The 27168-nt window shown below is 39.5% G+C and overlaps 1 protein-coding gene across 3 annotated transcripts in view; it reads right to left on the bottom strand.

The window, feature by feature from the left end:
* Positions 1–25012, bottom strand: part of arhgap10 (Rho GTPase activating protein 10) — a 54068-nt gene extending 29056 nt beyond the window's left edge. For 2 of the 3 annotated variants that reach the window (XM_067584971.1, XM_067584973.1), the window contains exons 1-14: positions 24416–25012; positions 8235–8330; positions 7918–7979; positions 6517–6588; positions 6206–6307; positions 4573–4683; positions 4242–4346; positions 3726–3855; positions 3010–3116; positions 2777–2871; positions 2013–2094; positions 1763–1805; positions 1573–1641; positions 918–992 (exon numbers count right to left, since the gene is read on the bottom strand). In XM_067584971.1, coding sequence (XP_067441072.1) covers positions 918–992; positions 1573–1641; positions 1763–1805; positions 2013–2094; positions 2777–2871; positions 3010–3116; positions 3726–3855; positions 4242–4346; positions 4573–4683; positions 6206–6307; positions 6517–6588; positions 7918–7979; positions 8235–8330; positions 24416–24569 — 1303 coding nt within the window. In that variant the 5' untranslated portion in view covers positions 24570–25012. The remainder of the gene's footprint in view (positions 1–917; positions 993–1572; positions 1642–1762; positions 1806–2012; positions 2095–2776; positions 2872–3009; positions 3117–3725; positions 3856–4241; positions 4347–4572; positions 4684–6205; positions 6308–6516; positions 6589–7917; positions 7980–8234; positions 8331–24415) is intronic. The other variant, XM_067584972.1, reaches the window with a different exon arrangement.
* Between the last annotated feature and the right edge of the window lie 2156 nt (positions 25013–27168).

The raw sequence follows: 27168 nt of genomic DNA, 5'->3' as shown, positions 1-27168 counted from the left end.
AGTAGTACTACCACTATCATGCGTATTAGTCATTTCAGAGACAAGATATAAGTTATGTTCAGGCCAGTTTAATAAAAATACTCCCTATGTTTGACATGCTAATTACTGTAGGTAATCCATCATTTGTAAATAAGAAGTAAAATCAGCTGTTTCCCTGAATTCACAATATTATGTGAAATGTCTTCCTGTACTATATTCAGGTTTTAAAGAAACTTCTTAGAGTGCCGCAGCAGAGTGTTAATGGAGTCTACAGCATGAGTCTGCAGGTTGGGAGGCTGGAAGGTTTTGGAGAGGAAGCTGAGACAGGCTGGCGGCTGCCTTAGTTTGTTGTCATTCTGAACACAGAGCTGAAAGTGAGCTGGTGTCTGCTGGAGACAGCAGGAAACCAGAGAGCAGACAGGGAGCAATGAAAAGGACAGAGGACAAGCTCTATAGGAAAGGAGTTGAGTGAAAGGGATTCAAGAGAAGTGAGAGGCATAAAGGAAATTGAGAAAGGCAACTGACAGACTAAGCCTGCCACGAGCACATGAGAGGCTGTCGTAGCTGCACGTTAATGAAGCAAAAGCCAAAAAGTGCAAGGACGTGGATGGAAAGGACCCTGTCTGGTTGTCTGGGGGATATAAAATTGAATGGTAGTGAGGAAAAGATACAGGAAAGCACTTGTTGCACAGAGAGACGTGGTTCTGATAGACTGAGTCATAGACAGATTATCAGTCACTATCTTTTTAATATCACCCCAACAGACACATCCATTACGTCAGCACATTCAACTAACTAGGGGCAACGTAATATCAGAGAGATAGTGCGGTAGCCTATAAATTAAAATTTTACCCCAACTTTATTCGGCTCTCACCAGCAACATTTTTTCATGGAAATATATTTCCAGAGTAGAAAGAAAAGAAAGAAATATGACTTACCAATCATTAATGAAAGGAGCTTCTGCACCTTGGAGCTTACCCCCACAACTCTGTATAGGCCCTGGTCATTAATACCTGGTAAATAATAATGATAAAACTATATGTGACATTTCTCTTAATAAAGTCCTTTACAGGGAAAGAACAGACAAAGCAAACAATAGAAGCAAAGACAACAAAACAAAACAATGAAATCATAAAGACTAAGAACAGAATATTATATATACATAAGAACAACCATGTAATAAGTATGTGGAGAGCAGATGCATGTCATTGCAATTCGAAACAAGTTCACTAAGACAGATAATAATTTGCATAAATACATATTAGGCATGTTGAGAGGGACTAGAACAAACCAATTTTTTTGACTGAAAAAGAGGTCAGATAAGCATGTGAGGAGAAATTAATAGGAACTTTAATGCTCCTCAATGAAAAGGCGTTCATATAATCTACATGCTGCCTGCAGTACCTGCTAGTCAGCCATTTGTTTTAATATTGGAGCAAGTCTGCCCCCTTGTGTACAGATAAAGATACTGTACCCACATTACATGTCCCTATCCATGAATTCTTGTGTTGAATTCCCTAAAATGTATCACCTTGTAATGCTGTGATATCAACTGAGCGTTTCCGTATTTCCATACCTAAGTCTAAAGCTCACCTCTTGTTTCTATGGCACTGATGGAGTTCTTCACAAAATTCAAACCCACATCATCCAGCTGGGCATCGACTGTAGGAAGAGGAAAACAACAACCCTTAAAAATGTTCATTAATTGAATGTTATTCTTTTATGGTCATAAAACCTGGTTTGAAATATATAAACTCACAGTCTGTCGCATTTTGATACTTACTTCCTCTTTCTTTAGAAAAAGTCCTCCCAAGATAGTGTCCAATCTGTTAAAAATAACAAAAAACATACATCATCATAGTTTACTACAATTTAAGTGCTCGACACTTGACACACATGGCATAAAGTGCAGGCATAAACAAGTATAATATACTATAAAGAATTATTTTGATGTCAGTTTAACAGCATACAGTGGGTCTACATGAATAAAGTGTGAGTGGTAGATGATGACACAGTGCAGGCAGCTGACTCACAGGTTCCTTCCCACCCATGGCTTGCATCCAGAACTTGTGGTCATCCTCTGACAAGGCCTGTACTGTGAGTACTGTCCCCGGCCTGAGAGAGAAGCGGTAGAACAAGGTAAGTAAACATGAAAAGAGGTTATCATTCTGTGAAACAAAAAGAAATCCACTGCCAAGGGCACTTGCACCTTGGGTTTGCAAATATGAGCCCTATTAGTCAGCCCCAGCTGGTTTATGAGATGTACAAATCGCGTGGAACCAGATGGATATCAAGTTACTCATCACAGTCCGAATAGAGGTGTGGATTTGAATTTCCATACTAAATCTGGGGTATTGCTCGTCTATTAATACTACAGAAAAGGGGCAGGGCAGAGTTAAGTTGTATGACAAAATGAGATATCTATTACAGGAGGACACAGCAGGGTGTGGCGAATCCTCCCTGTAAAGTTTATGAAGGCAGCCCTCCAAGACAAATCCTCCTATTCCGCCCTCTGCAATCCAAAACACATAAAGTAGAGCTACAAGCTACACGGTAAACAGCAAGCATGTGGAGCTAAAATCTCTAGCTGAATTGTTAATGTGGAATATCACAGCAGATAATATATATGCAGTGTGACCACTATGGACCCATTGAATATTTTGCATTGTGTTCCTGAAAGATCCACCCAGGGGTAAACTTTTCAAATAAAGTCACTCTGTCACTTCATAATAGCTTCAACTGCAAACATAATATCATCACAGCGTGTTTGAGGAACAGTGTTACATAAGTGATGTACCGGTCTGTTATGTCGAGTTCTAGGCAGAACCTCCTGTCCAACATGTCTGTAGTTTTGCGGAGACAGGACTTGAGCGTGACAGATTCTGTCTCACCCTGATGAAAAAAAAAAGAAATTAGTGTTCAGAATGTTTTTTTTTACAAAATGACATTCTGTGAAAAATGAAAAATTGCATAGCGAAGAGAGTTTGAATATAAAAATTGTGTGACATTAATAAGCCACTGACTACTCACAATTTTCCCACCAGATCTGTGGTCGAAGGTCACCATGTGCAGGATCTTCTGCTCTTTGACAAATGTGCAGTAGCGCTTGACCCAACTTGAACCAAATGGAGGTGGCCCTAGAAAAAGAAAGCAGAAATGTGACACATACATTCACCAGTATTTAGATCATAACAAACACTATTGCTTACCAAGCGAAAAGTAAAGTTGCAGCTGCAGGATTTTCCAGGTTGACATATATAACATTCCTAACATACAATGTAGTCAGCAAGTGAAATGTGGAGCAGCAAGAAAAAAAATAAACAGTCTGCAGTTTTAGTAAAAATAGTCACAGCAGGTGTAGTGTAGACACTTTAGGTAAAAAAAAAAAAAACTAAAAACTAAAATTGGTCATTTTGCCACTACTTGAACATCTTGCAGGTGCATCACACTGAATCAATACCGCTACTGTCTGTTTTGTTCATAACATGAAGATGGAAATGCGAGTTTCTCCAAACTTTCCTCTCCAATCAACCCTTTAAATAATGCCACTGAAACATACTGTATGTACAAAAGTAAATAAAACATTAAGCAAGTTCTGTACAAATATGGGGAATAAAGTCCACAGCTGAAGAAAAACTGTAAAAGCCCCTCCTCTGTCTATTATATAGGAAGGTGTATATTTGCAAGTTTGTAATGTTTGACAATGAATGAGTGTAATACATAACCCATATTTTAACACATCTTACGTTTTTCCTGTACATAGAGGTAGCCTTCACAGCTGATAGAGCTGGTCTGTCTGTATTCTTGAGGCGCCTCTCTGATCCTCTTCATCAGCTCGTACACCTCTGACCGTGTACCCTCAAATCGACTCCTTGTCTGGGTGATAGGAGAAGCAAACACACAATCTGCTAAGTCACTTTCTGATACTCGTTGGTTAGGTAGGATGACCCCCTAATGTGAGGCCACTGCAAATCAAAACTTGAAAAACCTTTTACCTGCATGATACTGGTTGAATAATTAGGAGTAGTATAAAGCTAAAAATGAAGCAGGGTTAAGAGAGTAATGGTGCTTGCAGAATAGAAGAAACCAAACTGATGGTAAATGGACTGCATTTATATAGCGGCCACTCTGGACCTTATTATTTTCAAGGCACATAAATAGCAAATAAGCATGCTGAGTATCAGTTATGAGTATGAGTTATCCAGATCCAGTCTTTAGTCTAAAGAAACGACAAAACATAATAAAATATTCATATTTCTTACATTCTGAATATTGATCTGCAGTGCTTTTTTATAATGGTCAAAGTCCTTGGCAAGCTCGTAGCCCTGGTGATAAAAGGTGAAGACCGTCTGAAAGAATGCCAGCATCTAAAAAGATCACAATACAGGAGATAAGAGATGTTAATCTGGGTTCTAAAGGACTCTGCAAGTGAAAGAGAAAGTCTATGGCCTGAAACATTATCATGTCACATTAGATTATGATGGGATTGTGTAGTCATTATCCAGTAAGACAGAAACTTAGCCCCAAGTGACATATCCTATATTGCACCGTGCTTTTTATTAATGTGAAAGACAAGCTATGTCAATCACTCACCGGTTCCACACATTCAAACTTCTTTCTCTCCTGGATTTCCTGCAGTTTGCACACATAGTCCAGTGACTCCTCCTGAAAGTGCTGCCTCATGGTTTCCACCTGGATGTCTGCCTGAAGAGGCGGATAAAACACACACCATGATGATTATAATCACAGACTGATGCATGGAAGCAAAGGAAAAACATTATGATCTTATACGTATGTGATAAAGTGCAATTTTGTGAAGCTAGAGGCATTTCTTGGTATGGCATTAAATTCCTACAGAAGGCAAACTGATGTTGCGCTCTATCAAATGTTGATCATACTTCTGGTTAACTGGATAACCCCAAATAACAAGTTTGTCTCGGAGGACTTTACAATCTGTACAACATATGAGACCCTCTATGGTTAGATCCTAGATTTGAATGAGGAAAAACTCCACACACCAAAAATACTGAAACGGGGTAGACAGAAGTAGCAGTGGTAGAATTTTAAAAAAGTCTGTCTATCTATTACCTGTACCCACTTGTCCTTTGCAAGGTCACAGGAAGGCTGCAGCCCATCCCAGCTCATTTTGAGCTAGAGGCTGGATACCAAAGGGCTGGCATGTATAAACAGACAAAACGCTCAAACTCATAGCTATGGGCAATACAGAGTCCCCAGTTAATGTAACCTAGACTGTAGGAGGGAACCAGAGCTACTCGGGGGAAAATTCAAGATAAAAAAGCCCCAGCCAGCTGGTGGATTAAATGCCTTCTTTCCATAAAGTGACAACCACTGTGCCACCCTTGAATTACAATATCACTCTAAGAATTACAAAGTAGCAACGTATATATAACAGATCCGCAATGTAACATAGAGTCTCAGAGGCCTAGATGTTAAAGCAAAATGTAGCTTATATTTAATTCTGCAGAACAGCCTTAAGCGTAATAAGTGTTTTTTGACTACAGCAAGGTTGTCTCAAACTCCTTTATGTCAACTGTTGATTAATATACATAATATCTTATTCACTTTGAAATAAATGAGATCAGTGTTCACACAGTGTTTTTCATTGTGTATGCTACTGTTTAGTGGGTTGACTTGTAACAACTGATGCAGTGTTGATGAAGTTCATGACTCTTGTGGCTTTGAACGAATCACTGGGTCTATTTATTCAAGTCTGATAGCAATCTGTGTTGGTACCTTAGACCCTCATGTCACAAGAGTCACAAAGAACACACTGAGCAGCCTGCAGTCATAATGTCAACAGATTCAAGTGTCCTCTCTGGTTGGTATATACAACATATGGGTAAGCCTTACATGGCTACATGGAATAGCAAAGACAAGGACACAGACACATTGTTCAGTGAGAAAGATTTTAGATTTTCATCTCATGGTACTGCAGCATGGATTGTTCCACAAACTATAGCAACCAAGGTTGACCTTGGTGGTACAGTACAAGCAAGCACACATTTCCTTTCCAAACAAGCCAGGAAAAGTGTTGCTGCAAGGCACGTCAGTGGAAACTCACGTAGACCAACAGAGTTTGCAGCAAGGCTCTTCCCCACAGCACCAAAGACAAAAACCAAAAACAGGGATTCCCAAACTAAGTACCGTTTTCCGTCCGTTTAGTTGTGAAAATGATCTTTCAGAGAGATTAGTAAAAGACAAGTACCTCTTGTAGCTGTGGCTCTTTTTTCTTTGCTGACATATTCAGAAGTTTTTCCAGAGAGCTGTAGTACTTCTCAGTTTCTTTCTCGTACTTTTTTCTTTCCGCCTTGAGAAGATGCAGCGGAGGATGTAGAAGCATATAGGAAGAACAAAATACTAGATTATTCTTGGTGACGAGGAAATCAAAGCTATATGTGCAGTACAATTAATTTTGTATTAGCAACCAAATGTTGAATGTGGTCATTTTAAACAATTATTATTAGGGTAGGAGCTACAAAAAATATTGGGAAGAGGCAATTAACCATCATACAGTACCCTTACTGTGCCGAGGTGGTCTTTCCTGAACTTCTCCAGAGGTTTCATTAAGGTTTCTGTGATGTTTCTCATCTAGACAGAAATAGAGACGGAAGTCTTGCCTTCGTTATTGCTTAACTCAATGACAATTAATATTTCATATGACACTACAACATTTTATATTGTTTGTTGATTCTAGTGAAGAGTGGCAGCTGTATACAGTTTCTTGGCCTCTAGGGCAGCTGCTTTTTGATTGATGCCCTACCGGCCTTGATGTAGTAAATTACACGGCAGATATTGCATAACTATTCTACTAAAGTATTTTTGTCCTCCAAAAATGTATTAATAAGGTGAGTGTATTTTTCTTCTTTCCTCCGGCGTGTCTGTTATGCTGGCTGCAGGACATGTCTGTGCCTGCATGCCCATCCTACTTTTCCTTACTTTGCACTGTGATGTCATCCCACTGTGCTGAGCTGTGCTGAGCTGAGCATCATGTTTACTACTATGGTCTGAGCCTAGCGCTAAAGCAGTCATCCAAAGTCAGCCTCTGATGATGGGCCCACTCCCTAACCTCAGACACTAGAGACAGACATTACAAGAAAATGGCTGTTTATAGAGAGTTGGAAATACTGTAAAGTGTGCATCCCTGTCCAAAGAAGAGTTTTAACTGCTTAAATTAAAAGAAATCTTCAAATGACACAAAGATACATACAGAACATGTATATCACAAATAAACCACAGGACATGTAGTACATAGTGTAACACTTTAACACTTCAGGGTTGCAAGTCATATGTCACTGTCATAAGTAGAGTCAGGAATCTTGTAAGAATGAAGTAACTTCCTTCATATTAGATGTGTGATTTTTGTGGTTTGTAAATGAGCAACTAGGTTTTTTGAAGTAGCTAGTTTTTATTGTGGTATGTTGCAATGGGCTGTATTATTGTGGACCTTGTTGCCAGCAGTAGTTAATGTGATCTGTCTAGGTATTTAAAGCTTCAGGGTAATAGAGTGATCCGCACTCCTGTCTTCTCTGCAGCCACTCCCAGGCAGGTGCTGAAGCAGTGACCCTTAGACATGCACAAGGGAGGAACTGTTCACTATCAATACATTATCCACCCACTAGGGAACTGTTTTTCTCTGCATACTGGATTATGTAGCCATAGTGTATGTTGGAGAAAATGACATTACATGTGCCTGTTGGGATCTCTGGTGGATGACAGAGTTAAACATTAATAGATGCAAGTACCAAATATGGGCAGTAATAGGTGTAGGCTGGTTGGAAACACACACGGTGAAAGCACACACACAGTTAAACACTTCAAGTGCATGACACCACACACACACACACACACAGACACACACACACACACACACAGGTATTTCCCCTGGCTTTTAAGCAGGTTCTGACTGGTTGTGCTCACCATCAGCTCTCTTTGGTCTTCTAGGTTCTTGAGGAATGAGGAGAACTCTTGCAAAGACTCATCTGGAGTAAAAAAAAAAAAATCAAAACACAGTAATGAATGCAATCGTCCTGTCTCACTCTCTCACATACTTACACATGCAGCCCACAAGATATTATGATTATCAGTTGTTCCCACCACAGGTGCGCACCAAGAACTGTTCTTAATTTGCTGCTAGAGAAAGAACTGTAAACAAACATTTACAGTTTGTGTCTGCTTCAGTGGCAACACAACTTGTGGTTAGTTGCAATCATGTGAGGGCGCAAACCCATACTTACCAATACATTTCTCATCATCCGTCTTTGCATCTCCGATGTACTCAAACTGAAACTCTCCCAGGCACTGGGCAAACTTTCGCTGTGCAAGAGCAAGCTCTGAAAGAAGATTTCAATTATAAAAAACATTAAAAGTAGCACTTTTAAAAGGAGGCAGAATTCTTGATATGATTATACTGTGTGTTATAAACAAGTCTTATTGTAGAAGAACATTTTGACCACACAGACTACGTTATATTCATTATACAAATATTGTCCTAAAGAACCATTTGTAAAAACGTGACAGTATAAGCCATTTTAAGAGTAGGTCTGATGCATCACACACGGTTAACCTCTTTGCAAACATCCTGTCTGTCTACAGTCTGCTACATCCTGTTGCATATCAACCCTTAAGAGTGCAAGAGGGCAGGGATGACAAGTTATCTTTATTTAGTGATAACTTACACAAACAATGAGAAAAGAAATTGTATGATACTACTAATTGACATTCCTATTTATCTTTGTCAGCTTAATTTACACTAATTTGAGTCCTTTTAACTATTTTCAGTTAACAAAACTGTTCAAAAATCTTCGTCTCTCATTTGGTTATTTCCACAAATTAACTACGGCCTCATTAATGGCAGTAATTGCCTTATTAATGGTTTATAAATACAAATCTATAGCATTGATTACTATATGGCAAATGCCTATGACTATGCTCTGAGAGAATACACACAGCCACGTATAACCCCATGGATCTCTGCATTAACACTATTTCTGATTTTGAGAGGTGGATAAATGTTGTTTAAGTCCACATTCCTCTTCACCCTGCAAATCAGTAAATAAAGTAAACTAAATCTATTTCCAAACAGTAAAGAGATTCCCTGAGGTGGGATTTTTGACCTATGGCAGTCCCCTAGGGAAGCATGACAGAATGTGGCAAGGGTATTTTAAGACTGGAGCTATGAGTAGTATACAGAGGAGCACTGTCATTAGATTTGACAGATGGCTGGGACTCTATTGGGAACAATCAACTGGGCTAAACCACTGCAAACAACTCTCAGACTCTATTGAGCATCTGTAACTGCTACAAAGGCATTACTGTAGAAAGCTGGCTTGAATGTAGAGCTGTGGCTAATAATGATTTTTTTTCTTTCTGAGTGGTTTGAGCAAATACTTCCTAAAATTTGAGCAAGCAGTTTCTAAAATTGTTAAGTCGGAAGAAGGCTAAAATTACAGAGTAATGAAGATCGGAATTAACCGGAGCCCAGACTGGGTCAAAAACCCCCAAATGTATGTCGCAATGGGAAAAATATACCGTAAATGACTGAAAATGTAAATTATACTGTACTTTTTCTTATTGGTAAATTACACACAGTATTCTTGTTGTTCAAATAGTTCAGAGGTCATCCAATCATAGGGTGTTTGTTGTGCATGTGCACTGTGTTTTATGATTTTGGAAAAAGTTGAATAAGAACCAGCTATAGGCCCTACAAACTCAATCATCCATTGGACCCCTGTTGCAAGCCACAGGGAAGAGCATGCTAGCTGTGAGCATGTTTACATTCTTATGTTAGCATGCTAATTTTCTAAATGTTACAATAAACATCAGCGTATTAAGATCCAACAGTTAACTAGCCAGGATGTTGACCTGCTAATTGTAGGTGTGCTGACATGTTAACATTAGCTACTATCAGATCAGACCAATTCAGGGGGCCCTGCTATTGTTCATGCTGGCTCACTGGGACATTTAGATAAAAACAGAGCCATCTTTAATGTTGTTGGTTCCAAGTGGACTTTTCCTGCTACGACACATCAAAGAATGTCTTGTGCTTTTAATAGCCAATGCTTAGTAGCATCCTTCGCTGTGTTTTTACCTTGTGCTAACTTTGCATGATTATGGAATTGCAATTAAAGTCTATTGACAACTTTAATTGCAAATGCATGACTTTTTTTTTCATTTAAAGATTTAATTGGGAGGACATTTTGCATTTGTTTTTCATAGTGCACAGTAGAGACAGAGGGTAGAGAAAGGAAGGGGGATGACATGCAACAAAGGAGCCCAGTAGGATTCAAGCTACAAACTAGACATTGTGGTAACATGGTATGTGTCTTAGTCTATTGGGCAATTCATGACCAGCAAAATAGATTCTGTTATTGCCTGTATAGTCAGGTTTTGGTAAAGGCGATACAAGATTTGAGCAAGGCAGCTGCCTTCATTCTCTATGCAGGAGAAAACAAAATGCTTACAATATAACAATTACTTATACATTTGCAAATGCGGTGCATTTCCATAAATGATAATAAAATATCAGAGCAACAATCCAGCACTCACTTTTTTGATTAATTTGCTTGAGCTGTTTTTCTATTTCTTGTTAATGTTTACCCATGGCTATCCTGCTGCTTACATACTCCAGGTTCCCTGAGCAGTGTGTGTACACATGCTATGGATTAAATCTACGGTAGGACCCAAAGCCCAAACATGTGAGAGGTGTTGGACAATGTCTGCCTGAGCCTGGCACAAAGGGCATAGCTTCTGCCTCAATAATTTATTTCAAACAGTTATCTCAAATGCACCTCTAGCTGTTCTTCAGCTCAGTCTCAGATCTATACTATCCCCAAGCACACAACAAAAAATGGGCCAACTAAACACCTGTACTCAATTCCTTTGGCCAATTTATTTAAGTCATCGAACTACAGGAAGCTAAGGGATTCACACCAGACAATGGGACAGCTTGTATATCACAGTATTTACAACTGTTTGTTCTGTGAGCAGGTCTTTATATAGCACTTGGAGGAAATGTTCTTTCTTTTCTTGTGAGTGAGGTAATTGTTTAAACAGCAAAAGAAATGCATAACAAATACAAGAAAATTAAAAATCAGGTGCAGCTTGGGTGCAGCTTTTGTCTATCCACATGAATGCAGCAAATATGTGCTAATGACAGTGAGCAAAACAAAAGGATTAATGACTTGTTGATGGCTTATAATAGCTCATTTCTTGGCTTGTGAACCCTTGCAAGATGCTGCACAGACCTAACTTCAGAGTATTAATCAAAACTAGAGATAGTCAACATTTGTCCTTTCCTCAGACACCACATAGACGTGGCAAACAAAGAAACAGGCCACTGGAAAAGTTAAGTTAAAGGTATACTATGCAGGATTTTACTTAAAAAAAAACGCAGCTCCCTCTCTTTTGCTCTGGTGTTGAGTCGTGGAGGAGGGGCCAACTTTGAGTGCTGTGTGTTTACAAACACCAACTGACAAAGCCTGCATAGCATACCTCTAAGAGACAAACAATAGTAGTTGGGTGTCAAAGACATGGGAGGGGGGTTTTGGGATGCCTTAGTATTACAGACATGAGTTACTGCATTAATATATTTGACACTAGTTTAGAATAGAAACTTATAATATAAACTTGCATCAACAACACCAAATAAATTTATAGTGCATATTATACACTACTAGTAAAATGAAATGCTTTTTGGCAAAAAAAAATCTGTCATTACTTCCAACTAATGTAAACACAACCTGATGAAGTGTTATGTGGGACATTTAAGTAAGGGTTGCGGGCATTATTGTCAAAATAAAGGTATGGCAAATATATGCCTGTCAGGTCATTATTTTGAGAGCAAACATTTGTAAACTGAACATAGCAAATTACTTCAAACTGACTGTAAATCTAGGAGGAATCTAAACCATGCAGAGAGCTAGGATCCAGACCAGGGTGTGCAAGTCCATAAAAGGTGAATCTGGTCACTCCGGTTTAGCAAATAGTCCTTAATTTTGCAGTGCATGGAATGACTGCAGACAATACAAACGAGCCTATATTGACATGCTCTAGAGTAACCTCTATAATTTTACTGGGCTTCAAAAAGTCAAATAAGTCGTAAGCATAAAGACAGAGGGAGCGTAAAATAGCTGTCATTGGACCTGGCACCTTGTCCCTCTATTAGATTTAACTGGTATGTTTTACCTGTGAACACCTGACATAAGACCTCTACCAACTTAACCACTATTACTATATTTCACCACTGTTTTTATTTTCCCTTGTCAAACATTATGCACTAAGGTACAGCCATTAGGAGTTGAGAATTTGACTGGTATTCACCAGAAGTGATGCAATGTCTAATTACTTTTTCATGTGGTCTTTCTATTGTTTTCCTCTTGTTTTTTTAATAGAATACTCAAACTATGATACCTTTAACCATATCAAATCCTTTATGAACCTTATTTTATAGCTTACTACATTAGTAAAATAATCTAGCCAGGCAAACTACAACAAAACCTCTTGCTAATCATCCTTGCTAACACAGCTAACAGCTGAGGCCTCTTTTGACTACTTCAATCATTATTCTTCTCTCAATTATATTACTCTCCATTCATACCTCTGAAACAGTTTTTTTTTCACTGGGATTGCCAATATTGCCGGTACCCTGAGAGCATCTCAACTATGGTATTAATATGCCCCTTTTAATGATATCATTTTAAAAATATAACATTTACTATAATTGCTGTAACTCAGTAGTCTGCCTTTCAAGCGATCCTTATATCTAGGCTTGAAAGAAAGAGTGACAAGGTTTCTGAGCTCCAATGCTTTTCAGACTGCCAGAGGAACGCAGGGAAGTTGTCTGTCGTCTTTCAACTTCCTGCTTAAAACTCTTTAATATAACAGCTATTTTATAGGTTGAATATTGTTTTATTTATCTGTGTCTCTACTACTCATGTCTATCCTATACTGGCTCCGCTTTTGAGTGGCTTTGTTAGCAGTTTTCTTTACTTACTTTTACATTTTTCCACCTGCATGTCAGACAAGAATGGAGCTTCACATACAGTATGTGTGTGCATTGGTGTTAGTAGTAGTTGTGGTAGTAGTATATTAAAAGGCATAATATGCAGGATTTTCCTAAAAATTATGTATAGACTCATACAAAAATGATCACTCTTAGTCATCACTAATGACCCAATAGAAGTGTGTGGCAGGGTATGTACAGAGACACTGTCCTCTGCCTGTATTTTCCTATTATTTTGCTGTGTTTGAACGTTTCTGGACGTCAGCCTTTGGGCAGTGGGTGTGTAGCCCCCAGCCAATAACAGCATGCAGGTGTGAGGATGGGACTCATAGCGTAGCGACCAGGTTACATCGCTGTGTCCGTCTCTCTCTTCTGCTCTGTGTCATGGATGTATAAAGAGAGCAGGTCCTTGTGTCTGTTTGAACAAGGGGTGGGGCTCCACACACACACACACACACACACACACAAAGTTGAGCTTTGGTTGCATTCCCACAAAATCCACCAATTGGATTCCCTTCCCCCAGGGTTGTACTGAGGTGTACGGAGGTGTGGGTGTGTTTATTTGTGCTTTGGAACATAACCGCTGTGAAACAATCAGAAAATAACATCTTATTCATCTGATTCACAGCTTTGTTCTCACCAGTGCCGCTCCCTCTCTTCATTCACTCTCTAGCTAGCTCGACTACCACTGCTCTCTCTCTCTCTCTCACTGGCTCATTGAGCCGGGGAGGAGGGGCCAACTTTAACTGATATGTGTTTACAAACAGCAACCAACAAATCCTGCATAATATACTTTTAAGTTCTTTGTTAATTGTAACATTTAATTTACCATCAAAAACACATCATAACTTAAATCTAAGTTCTCAGCTTCTATTAGTCTGATGGATAATCAGAGTTTACACTACGCGATTATATCCCTGATTTTCCACTCGCCAACAGTTTTTTGAGATCGGCGACAAAAGCCCCAAATCAGAGGCAAATCGGCATTCGCTCGGCGTTGACAAATGTGAACTGTTCAAAGACGCGATCTAGCATGCATCGTAGACAGCTGAACGATATCACGCAGACTAAATATCTAGACCTGTCGGGGAGTCCAAATCCTTTAGTGTGAAAAGTATTGTGACTGACAATGAGGGTGGTGATGAGCTACTGCCAATGAGAGGACAAGACACGGGGTGAGAGGAAACCTGCCATATCCAAATCCATTCTCTCACCCATATTATTTTCTTTTTCTTTCTTGTTTTTTCACTGCAAATCAGCACACAAACAACTTGGGTCGCTGGTTTCTCGCGGACCCCGTCTCACACATGGTATCATTTCCCGTGTCACTTCTCACATGTGTCTTGCAATGTGTGACCCCCGTCGCCAATCAGTCATGTACTATGTAAACCACAATGACTTCAAGATGCCTGATTATAAGACAGAAAGTTCTGTAGTGTGAACAGTATAGCGATCTGACTTTGAAAGTCACATAGTGTGTGCATGGCATTAAGGAGCCATCGTTGGTCAACTGTAGGACTCAAATGATCCAAAAACACACATGAATATAGAGTGGAAACTTCAGCTGCTCCCCCAGATAGTAAAAACATGTTTTGACAACATTACACTGAACCTTGACACACCTTAGTAAAGCCTCAACACACTATATTATGACTGACGTAAGGCCAGGCCAGTATCCAATGTCACTGTATTGTAAAAGATACAAGTATATATATATAGGATATAAATCACTGCCATTCAGGCATTTATAAAGCTGTGATGAGGATTCCACAATCTTTACTACTCCGTTGCAGAACTAATCAATGTAAATCATTTGCAGCTATTTTAATAGGGTTGCTGGATTGTACTTATACCTAGAACTGTTACTTATCAACTCATGCTTTGTTTTGGATGAAATGTGCAAAAGCAATGTGATAATGGACAGTTACATCTAAAAATAAATTTGGTCTTATAATTTGGCATTTTACTATTCCATTTTATTAAAATATTAGGGAAATCATTTATCCTGGGCAAAGACAGGATCAAGGCTCAGGTCACTGTGGACAATTAGAGTGTTCTCCAAGAACAGTGATGTCAATGGACAGATTTGCAATCTCTTTATTAGAGCCATATGTGAGTGTGGTGCACAAATTGTGTACAGAATCACACCCATTCACAATCTGATTACACAGGCTGCATGCATGTTTAACTCACTGCAGGGTGGACAGTTAATATGAGAGGATATGAGGCCAAGCTGTGTGGACTTCATTACATAAAACATGAAGAATGAATGTTACCCCCTTACATGAAGCCCCAGCATTAATCGACGCCAGGCAACATTCGAAGAAGGAAAAAATAGCGCCTGCATTTGTGTCCCTGCACAGTGTCAATTGAAGTTACAACAGCATAGATCAACTGGATACAATCACTGGAGCAATAAACAAAAGTGTCAGATGAGAGGTCTGCGTAACAGATTGAAAAGATAGCTCATGTCTTAAAGGAAAGAACTATCACAAGATAGAAATACCACACACACAAGGGCACACAAGAGTCCAAGGCAAAGGCTTCGCCTGCTTTTTGCCTTTTAAAGGAAGGCATTTCAGAGCAAACCTGGGAACTGTCAAACTTGGCTAGTTTCTCTGCAGAAAACCAGAGACTGCAGTCTACTGGCTTTAGAGTATGAGTAATACAGACCCCACCTTACAGCTATCTGATGTTGCAGGCCAGGTTTTTCTGTAACAGGAAAAAATGTGAAAAAATGCATGACTATGTGACATAAACACTGGTGCCCCTATTCAGAAGAGGTGGGTAGAAAAACATAGAAAATACAATGGGGAGGGCACTGAATACAGGGTTTCCGCCAGAAAAGTTGTTAGGCCCGGTGGAGTGGGGGGGCAAAACCGGTGATACACGGTATTCGGGTACTAAATACATTACTTGCCCACCGCCCCCCTGTTGTTTTGCTTTTTTTTAATAGAAATAAAACCCATTTAGTTCATTTTCGAGTATCTGCACCCACGTTTAAATAAAAAAACTCTTAGTCTACAAAGTCGGATGACAGACGCTATAATTAAATACTGAAAGTTTCTGCTCCTCTGCAGCAGCAGCAGCAGCAGAGTTGCAGCACAGAGTTGCAGCACAGAGTAGCGGAGTGAGATGTCCTCCCTCCTGCTCTCTGTTGTAAACACACATAATGCTAGCTGTTAGTGAGCAGCTGCTCTCATGTCTCCCGCGTCTTGGTGCTTGTTTTCGGCAGAAACTCTCCCGCTCTCTGTCTGCTCAGCCTGATCTCAGTGTGTCTCTCTCCGGATGGGGGGGCGGGTTGCTCCGGTTCTGGTTCTAAGCTGCAGTCGTCCTTCAGTGTCGCGGCAGCCTCACCGTCACACGCGCTCTCTCTCTCTCTTTCGACCACACACTCGCTATGCACTGAGCTATTCCTTAAAGGAGCAACACTACTTGTGTAACACATTTTAGCTTAGAAAACATCTTAAAACACTTTTTTTTTTCAATTCCCCAATGCTTAGGCCCGGTGGGGGGTTAAGTCAGGCCCAGCGGCCCACCGGGCTTGCAATACACTGGCAGAAATCCTGGAAACACAGGGCTCTGGTTATTGTGGAGCACCGCAGATCAAAGCAAAAGTCACTCAGGCTCAGCCTTTTATCAACAAGACAATTGTTAAACAAAAAAGACAGTAACATGGCAACAAGACAGGACATTACCACTAGAGATTGTTTATTATCGATTTACCTATTGTAGATTGTAGATTTTCTAAATCTATAAACTGTTTACAAAATATACAATTATAAGATATGGGATGTTTCAAAATGCTTTTGTCTAACCAACAGCAAAAAAAACAAAAAAAAACAAACAAACCCCATTTGATTGAATGGCATGAAAGAGAAAAGAGCAGTAGAGTGAGTAAATTACCTCAACAATTATTAAACGTGTCAATTAATTTTCTGTTCATCAACTATAAGGTTAATTCACTAATTGTTTGGTTCAACTTCCAAATATTGGTGGCTTTCATAATTTGTTCTGCTAATCTAACGGACGAAAATGTTTACTGTGTCATAGTTTTACTATCTAAACTTGTTTTTCACTAAATGCATATCTTAAAGCAGTAATGATAGCGTGTTCAGACTGCTTCAACAGTTTTCCTCAAAACAAACCAAAAAAGGTATGTATATGTCAAAGTTCAACTGCCGAAGATGTCCACAGTGTATTCACTGGCGCCTGATGAAGTGTTGTTTGTTATGATTTCTACATTTTCATCAGATGTGCCACTTAGGTCACAGCTTGCCTGGTCCAGGCCCTGAAAGAGCAGCCAGCGTTTACATGCTGTGCCTTTCCACAGCCCTTCCTGTTCCACTCTCCCATCTTTTCCAGTCTGAATCCGTGCTCCACTCTGCTCCCACCTTTGGCCTTAACAGAGCCTACCCACCCATCCCTTCCCAGTGATCTCTCTCCCCCTCCCCAGCTCCCCAGCCACAGAGCATGCATTACTTCATTCATGACTTCCTGATTCTCAAAGCAAGTCTGTAGGGTGAGGCTACACCAAACAGCATCTTGTCAATAATTGCCAAGTGGCTAATCGCATATATGAGTGTCTGTGTATTCTATTGGCAAATATCAAAAATGTTAAAGCACATCAGGCACTAAAAAAAATGCTTCCGATAATTCTCCACATTCATTTGTGCAGCAAAGGAGCCCCAAAAGCATCATCATGCCCTCCAGCAATACACTATCACTTTTATAGCCAGCCTTGTTCTTTCTGGAGTGAGAGATGAAAAAGCGCACCTCCCACATGACTTTGCGTCTTGTGCTAATGCGATTTTAATGAAAGATTGTGATGTGGCTCTTTGACAGAAACAGTAATGTGATTACAGAGAGCAGCAGTGAGCCAAAGCACACCATGGCGGGCTACTCTTAAAGCTGTCTGACAGTGAGAAAAAGTCCCTCACAAAGCCGGTTTTTCAAAGTGAAACTGGTGGTGACGCAAAAAAAAAAAAAAAAAAAAAAAAGAAAGATAGAAAACATTTTCTTTTACGAGCCAATTGGTCTGTTCACTGGAGGAAGTCCAGCTGTGGACATGACAATGTTTGACCTCAAAGAGACTCTGCTCGACTTCACTTTTCAGATGATTGCAAAATGCAAAAGATACTGTCACACTGGTGAAGCTGGTTGGTGGGTACTGACAAGATGAACTATAATAACAAGCTCTTCAGAAATAAAGAGTTCATACTTTCCAGACCTTCTAACAAAAAAAAATTTGCTAAAGACAACAGTGAAGGGTAGTTGAGGGGGCATAGACAGGACACAGTTCCTGTGGAGGAAACCTCTGAAACAGAAGCACATCTGCATGTTGCTCCTCTGGTGGGCACTTCCATGTCATTGCTCTCTGGCCCAGGGCCCCGCTTTAAAGTTTCCTCTCTGAACCAAGGACTTTCCGTAGTGGGACATCCTCCCAGCCGTAGGAGTGGAGGGAGTTAGTGAAAGGCGGATTAAAAGACTTTTGGATGGTCCAAATACCAGATCATTATGAGGTCAAATGTATTGTAAAGCATTTTATCACACGACTCTTGAATACATGGCGTTCACTACATGTTTTTAAAGGAGACAAATCTGGCAAAATCTACAAAATGCTAAATCAACCATTTTTACACCACTGCTGAGTGTTAGATCTTATTATGAAGCTAAAAGTGGCTATCCTATACAGAGAGGATTACACTAAGCTTAGCCTCCCCAAATCATCTCCAGTCATCACAAACAACTGTCCGAACACACAAGTTCATCTCGCTACTCTATCTGCTTCAAAGCCACAAACCACAAACAGCGAAGAAAAAAAAAGACTGCTGAGCTGTTTTCTATGATCTCTATGAAGAGAAGGGTCAGATTCTCATGAGACAAGATTATCAAAGTAATGTCCAACTAACAAGAGCTAGGCTGAGGCTGAACTCCACCCTGAAGAGTGTATATTAACAAAGCTGTTAATTCATAACATACTTTATAATTTATTCATTGCGCTTAAAGAAGTTTTCACAGTCCACCAACCTTTATGAAAATGGAGACAAGGCATTCAATGTCTGACAATAACAAATATTAAAAAATCCAATCACATGAACAATTCAGACCTCAATCCCGTTTCGACATCTGCACACAACTTTATTTCCTTCCCTTTTTTATTCTGCAAAATCTCTGTGGTTACTGGGAGTGAAAATATATATACACGGACGTGCACAATATGAGCACAGATTATTCATACTGTTAACAAACAGTTTACAACAGTTCACAACCCAGTTTGATTACCCTTGCCTTAAATTAAATATAATATTAAGTAGGAAACACCCTTTGTAAATAGCTGTGTGTTGTTTTATGTCTTTATATTCTCTCTAACAGCCAGGTCATGAGCAATATTTTAATATTTAGCTGTGAATGTAGGATAATATTGGAGTTGCTCGACAACTGCTATTACAGTGATTACAGTGATCCAACAATGTCAAAAACAATCATTTGGTAGAAGGATCAGGCCACATTTTCAAAAACGTGTCCTTGAAGGGTGACAGCATAGTCTGCACTTCATTAATGTCAGTACATAGGGACATGACCATCAATTCCAGACGGAAAATTTCAACGGACTTTCTGGAACTGTATGACGAGGATTCCTTGCCATTTTCTCATGAGCATGAGGCTTAATGACGGTTAAGATACTTGAAATCTGGTATGTTGGACACACTTTGAACAGCGCTCAATCTTAAGGATGTCCCATTGTCCCGCAGAAAAACGTTGATGCAAATTTTGACATAGGTATTATTTTTGATAAACTGACCATATATGAGAATCTAAATGGTTGCTGAAGTGGCCGAAAAACACCAGCAGTAAAACAAGTAAGCCCCCCCAAAGAAAGCCGCGGTGACAGCCAAAACCACGAAGATGTGTTGGTATCTTCCTCCCACAGCTCTCAGTCGCAGCCACATCATTCGTCCATCCAACACTAAATTACGGTAACGGTAAATTAGCCAGCTTAGCATCAAGTGCTAGCTAGCTATTGAAATGTGGTTGTGATGTCTTGTTTATCTACATAAAATGAGGCCTGTGAGGTGTCATATCATTATTATTATTATTATGTGTACTAAATGTGTATAAATTACATGAGATATAGGAAACAGGAGAGCGTCAAAGAAAAAGAAGTGCAATTTATTTCACTGATTTTCGCATGTAAATAAAGAGTGATTAAAAATTTATCATGCATAAATAATTTAGAAGTTTATAAATGCACCTTTGATTGACATTTTACCAGCATACAGTGAAGGCTGCAAGAATAATAACACAAAGAAACTCTGACACCAGGAGATGTGAACAAAAACACTGATAACCTTTTAAAAACAGATGTGAGAACAGCTTTTTTTTTTTTTTTAACAAAAAACATTACAGTCATTTTGTGCATTTGCTCTTGTTAAAAACACCTCTCCCTCGGGGGGGGGGGGGGGGGGCAGTAAGGAGATAATGATGAGATTCATGATGTACATATGAACTCAAAACAAATTGAACTGAATGTTATGTTAAACTATGAAGCTGCATGGTGTTTAAAATGAAATTAAGTGTTCAGATCTTTCATGATGGACCAGAGTGTTAAGTCTGGGACAATCGAAAGTAGAATTCGGGACAGTTGCGGGACATTGAGGGAAAAAAGCGAAGCATAGTTTAGCCACAGTCATATGAGGCATGACATACATGACATGACATGTCCTCCTGAAACTGGATCCTGTGTATCAGTTTACACCAACACAGCAGAGCATCAATATCAACTCATCTGTAAGTGACTGTGAATATCAGAGTTCACCAGTGACCAGATTGCTCCTCCTGGTAACGCAACATGTAGCCTGCAAACACTGAGGCTGGAGAAAGTGACATGTAACCCCTACAATAAGTCACAGGTCAATATAGAACTAGAGCTGCAACGATTGGTTGATTGACAGAAAATTAATCTGCAACTATTTTGATAATCAAATTATGATTTTTAAGCAAAGATTTGCTAGTTTTGGCTTCTCAAATGTGAAAATGTGATGATTTTCTTTGTCATACATGATAATACACTGCATATCTTTGGGTTTTGGACTGTTGGTCGAAGAAAATAAGTCATTTAAAGATGTTACCTTTGGAAATTATAACAGGCATTTTTCCAAGACCAAGAAAATAATCTGCAAATTAATTGATACTGAAAATAATCGTTAGTGGCAGCTTGCGTGAAGCGTGAATACGGGGTTACTATGCTTAATTACTGTTTAACTACAGGTTACAAAAGGAAATAAGTCTTACTTAAGCAAAACTGAACGCATAGTATGACATTTACTTAAAACTGCTTCCTTCCTGAGACACTCAGCAAAATCAGCCACAGTCTTGGTGGCAAAAATCACAATGATGAGAGAGGTTAGAGGAGAATGGCCAGACCAGCTCGAGATAGGAGGTACAATACACCACAGGTATGCAAATAATAGCTTAGTGCGACAGTGATGTACGGGGTGACAGTATGAAGCAGAAAAGTTAGAGCAGCGTTAAGCCGTGAGCTAAAACAGACTGAATCTGCAGAAGAGTTGAGTGAAGAGTAGAAAAAAAATACACCTGCTCTAAAAAAATCCTGGCTTCTTTTGTGACATAAACAGCTTGAATTCATAATTTCATCCTGCCTGGTGTAAAACTACAGATTTGTTGGTGGTGTAACATTGAGAAGCAAGTTTTATTGAAACACATTAGACCCTTAAATACTACATCGTTGGAACGCCACAACAAACTGAAACATTGCTGCTAAATAAAGGGGAATCCCTACAAGACCTGACCATGTGTCAAACGCTCACTTTCCACCAAATCGTGAAACATCTGCAATTTCAATACAGTTTTGAGAACTGACACTGAGTGATCTCAGTACACTCACTCAAGCAATGTCCTCAAAGCTCAACCTAACTAAAAAAGAAAAACTTTAGCATGATGTTCTGGCATGCATGAACATGCCAAGAGCTGGGTGATATAGTTAAAATCAATATAACAATTTTCAGGTCTTCAACACAATGAACTGCTCTCCACTGCTACACATTACATCAGACAACTCTTTAAAACATGTTTTGTTAGTTTTGCCTGATGCGTGTGACATTAGGTGGCAGCACACATATACAGTCAGTGACAAATAAAAGGAAAAACCTGAATAAATGAATGGAGAAACATGCTGAGCAGGCCCGGTTGATTCTGATTTTGTATCAAGATGACAGGAGGAAAAGATCTAAGTGACTTTGAAAGAGGGTTCATTTTTGGGGCACGGATGGCAGGAGCTTCAGTCACAAAGACCGCTAAACTGGCTGGTGTTTCCATAGGAACAGTGAAGTGTTATCAGCGTTTAGATCAGAAATTGTGGTCGACAACATACATTTGATGACCGTGATGCTCGTGCATGAGTGTGAAGGAAAAACAGAAGAACAACTTTACCTCAGGTGACTGAGAATTTCAAAGCAGGACGTGATCACACTGAGTCAGCAAGAACAGTCCATGAACAATTACATAGAGAGATATTATAGTAGGTTTGCAGTGCATAAACCCCTCATTACAAAGATGAAAGCACATTTGAGAGTTCAGTGGTGCAAAAACCATAGGCAGTGGTCTTATGGTCAGATGAGTCATCACCACCATATTCTCAACAAGTAGGCATGTGTGGCGTACACCAATTGACCCCTATAGTGAGGGGCATGTATTGGGTCCACTTGTCCCATTAGAGGGAAGGGTCACTGCAAATCAATACAAAGTTGTTCTGAGTGATCATCTTTATCCTTTGATGAAACATGAGTGGTCTCTTCAAGGATGACAATGCCACCATCCATAGGGCACGAGGGGTCACTGAATGGTTTGATGAGTATGAAAATGATTTGACCTTCACAGTCACCAGATCTCAACCCAATTGAACGCATACGGGAGATTTTGGACCGACGAGTTAGACAGCGCTCTCCACCACCATCATCAAAACACCAAATGAGGGAATATCTTTTGGAAGAATGGCGTTCATCCCTCTAATAGAGTTCAGAGACTTGTAGAATGAATGCCAAGGCAAACTGAAGCTGTCCTGGCAGCATGTCGTGGCCCAACACATTACTCAGACACTTAATATTGGTTTTCCTTTCATTTGTCACCCATCTATATGAATGTAAAGTGCAGTGTCTATGTGTCCTATCTATAATATATGGATAAATATCTGCATGTGTATATTATATGTGTATGCACATAGAGTACATACATTACACTCATATGTTTTATACTCTTTTATGTATTACTATTGCTTTTACTATTTTAAATATGTCTTTTTTTCCCCTTACTGCATTTTCAAGGAGCTGAAACCTAAGATTTATACTCTCTTATACTCGTGTAGTGAGATGTAACGATAAAGACACTTGAACCTTTTAACTACAATCTTCTTGGAATTGTTCAGTTGGACAACCGAATTGTGGAAAACTACAACAAGATATGATCAAGTCATCATGACCCGATTGCAGTGAAAGATGATGGACTGAGATAGGCAGCACATTGCTTGGCGCCGAACAAATCGAAATTCTATTGAAACCGCAATGTGATGTGGCCTACTGCAATTTTCAAACCATAGGAGGTACAATATTTATTAAAGATGAAATATGGCTGAACCTGTAGCTAACTAGCAGCATGAAACAGCAAACATGCAATGAAGTAAGTCCGTGTGAAGGTTTTTAGAGAAGGTGCAATTGTAGTACTGCTGCTGAGACAAGCTGTCAACTCTACAGCATTGATACTACTGTATTAATAATGATTTACTGCTTAAACTTGAATATCAGGGAAATTCTTTGTTAGACTAAGTTTTACAATAACTCTTTCAGCAACTGCAGATGACGCATTTTGATTTTATTACAAGTATAAAAACATCACATAAAGACGCCGAGTGATTTTCCAACAGCGTTGACATTTTGACACAGCAGTTCATTTTTGATGACTATGTGTTGAAGTCTGGCTGTAAGCAGTAGGAACCTAACAGACAAGCCCAGCTCAGAAGACTAGAGGTCAGAGAGATAACAATCTAATCATTTTAACCCAGCTGAGGTGTGTGACTGAGAGTTAATAGAGCAGGGGGGTTAAAAAAGAAAGTGGAGCCTTTGTTTCAAGCTGACATTTCTTCTAAAATATGAATAACTCCTCCTCTAACAGCAGAATAATAGAATGAAATACTTACACATTAAAAGGCAACGCTTTTTATTTATAGTTCATATTATTTGGCAGTTAGTTAATCTATTTTTAAGTCTCAAGCAAGCTGTTTTCCCCACTTCTAACTCTACCAAATGCAAACAGCAATCATTGACAAACTAGGATAGACTGGACACATTAAGACTCCAAGGCAAGTGCAGAAAACTGATATTAAAAAAAAAATCCACTCACGCTTTGTTGCATTAATGAGGTTCTTCCCATCCTTGTACAGTTCTTTGATAAACCTGTTGGTTTTGTCAAGCTCTGCTTCGTGTGCCTTGATTTTCTCCCTGAAGTTGGGGCTGTCCAGATAGCATTCACTGAATTCAAGCGGGTGCAGTCCCATTTCTGCCACTGATTGATAGCTTCGTTTTACAGTACGGAAAACTCGTCAAATGTCGCTTACTTTGTAGCTAAAAAATATTAGCCGTAACAATCAAATAACCGCTTTTTTTCGCTGGCAACTTCAAGTCTAACGGAGGAAACATAGCTACGTAAAGTAGCAGCAGCTAACGGTGGTTAGCATGGTAACTTCTGACACAGGCGCATGGGTGTTGTTCCTCACTTGTCAAATAAAGAGAAGAGTAGCTAACAGGTATAACGGTTAAAAGGTGATAACAATACGCTGTCGGGTGAAGTGTTCATCGGAAGTCGGTTCACTAGAGTTGTCAGAAAGTCCCTGTAGCTGTATCCAATTTTTCCTTCCTCCATCAAACGTACCCCACCTAGCAGAGTGACAGATTGAGAAACTCCACTGACATTTGTGTGCGTGTAGCTAAACTTCTATCAAAGAGTATCTAGCTTCAAGACGATCTCCTCTTGTCTACTTCCGCCTTCGCTTCGCTAGCCAGTAAGCATTGATTGGGTTATCTAGCAGCTTTGTTTTAGTTTTTTAGACGTCTGGGTTACGTATACTGTGCATAAAACTGTTGTTTAAAAAAAATGACCATTTCAATGTGAAGCAGGTCCTAACTAGTAAACTTACATAAACAATGAAATGCTGCTTAAAAATTCCCTCTGGACGTGTTGTAGGATATATAAAAAATATTCTGCTTGGAATAATAATATGTGCCTAATATGTTTTTCCTCTAAAAAAAAAAAAAAAAAAGTACAGTTACCTCATTGAAAACTTTAAGATTCCATATACCCCTTCTCCCTCATTGAAAATACAGAATTAATGTTAACTGCTGGATAAAAGAGGTCTTCTGCTTTACTGAAAAGCCCATTCTCAGTGCATGTGCACTGGAGGCTTCAGGTTTCCATGTCACACTTGTGTAAGTTGCATATTGGACCACAATTAGCCCCCAAACTAGTTGTGATGTCCCAAATCATGCTTATAGGTCCACCCCTTTAACTTAGATTTTCAGTGAGCACAGAGAAACTTTGCCCCTTCAGCAGATGAATTTTAAATCAGCCTTCTAGTGTCAAACTCTGCATATACATCATTCTGCACAGTGAAGCACAAACATCCAAGAGGAGTAACAATAAGCAAAACATATTTTTGAGTGTGCAGGGGACTTAAAAAACATCTGAAAATCAAATGTCAGTGTCTGCTGCATGTAGTGAGTGCCTCTCGTGTATTGCCATTACATTCTGATAATATATGAAAGGCACAAATTGGGGCTAACTGGATCATGGGGATAAAACTCACATTACACCAAAGCTCAGTGGCTGACACACTTGAAAGCAGACCACTACAGTCTCCCAGAACAGTAACCAATCTCCAGTCACCATCATCACAACAGCAGATAAGTTCATTAAATTATACAGCAATTGGGCCCAACATGATCCACACCGAGAGGCTAAAAGCACCGAATAAACGCTTAGCAGCACAGGTTAACCAACAGCAGGCGTCCAACTAGACTGGCTTGCAAAAGACAGGAAATTCCTGACCAAGAAAGACCATAATCTGTCTCTCCACATCATGGTAACTCCTCTCAGGCAAATGCGTAAATTAGCACAGCTCAGATGGGGATTCACAACATCAGAGGCTCAGTCAAAAAAGTAGACAGAGAAGTTATTTAAGACTGTAAGACTATATTGAACTGAGTGCAGAAAAGACTATGTCTCTGTGCCACCCAGTAATTTACAAGGTCAACAACTCTTTGTCAAGAAGAAGCAAACTCAAAACTAGTCACCAAAGTAACTATAAATTGTTTTATGTAATCCCACCAAAGTTGTGTGCATCAGCATAGTTTTCAGCTCCCAGATCATCATGAATAAATGGGATATACAGTTAGTCCAGTGAAACATCAGCCACCTCCTATTTATGGATGATAAAGCTTTATGCCACAAATTATTGAAACATTAGCTTGTTGATCTACCTTAAGATCTAAAGCAGTGACAATGCTTTAGAGAGTGGAGTGGAGTCATGCTGGAGTGGAGAAATGTGAGTCAAGTCAAGTCCATTTTTATTGAAATAGCCTAGCCCAGTATCACAATTCACAAATTTGCCTCAGGAGGCTTTACAATCTGTACAGCATACAACATCCTCTATCCTTAGACCCTCGATTCAAATAAGGAAAATCCCTACACACATACACACAAACACAAATACGAACACACACACACACACACACACACACACACACACACACACACACACACACACACACACACACACACACACACACACACAACAAACTTTAACAGGGAATGAAAATGGAAGAAACCTCAGCAGCAACACAGGAGGGATCCCTGTTCCAGGACAGACAGACATGCAGTACATGTTGTGTGTGCAGAATAGATCAAGATATAGATAAATTGATAATATATAGGCTATGAAGAATAAGAACAGGTGATAGTAAAGAAAGGGAGACTAATTAGGACTGAGTGGGTAACTTGTATTCATATTTATTTCAAGAGTGCTTCCGTCATCCTTCCACTGTAACGGTTTTTCATGTGTGGGAACTATCTTGATCTTTTGTACTCTTTGATTGGGCTTC

Source organism: Thunnus thynnus, chromosome 3, assembly GCF_963924715.1.
Source record: "Thunnus thynnus chromosome 3, fThuThy2.1, whole genome shotgun sequence".
NCBI classification, from domain to species: Eukaryota; Metazoa; Chordata; class Actinopteri; order Scombriformes; family Scombridae; genus Thunnus; species Thunnus thynnus.
This window is presented reverse-complemented; position numbering and strand designations above follow the sequence as displayed.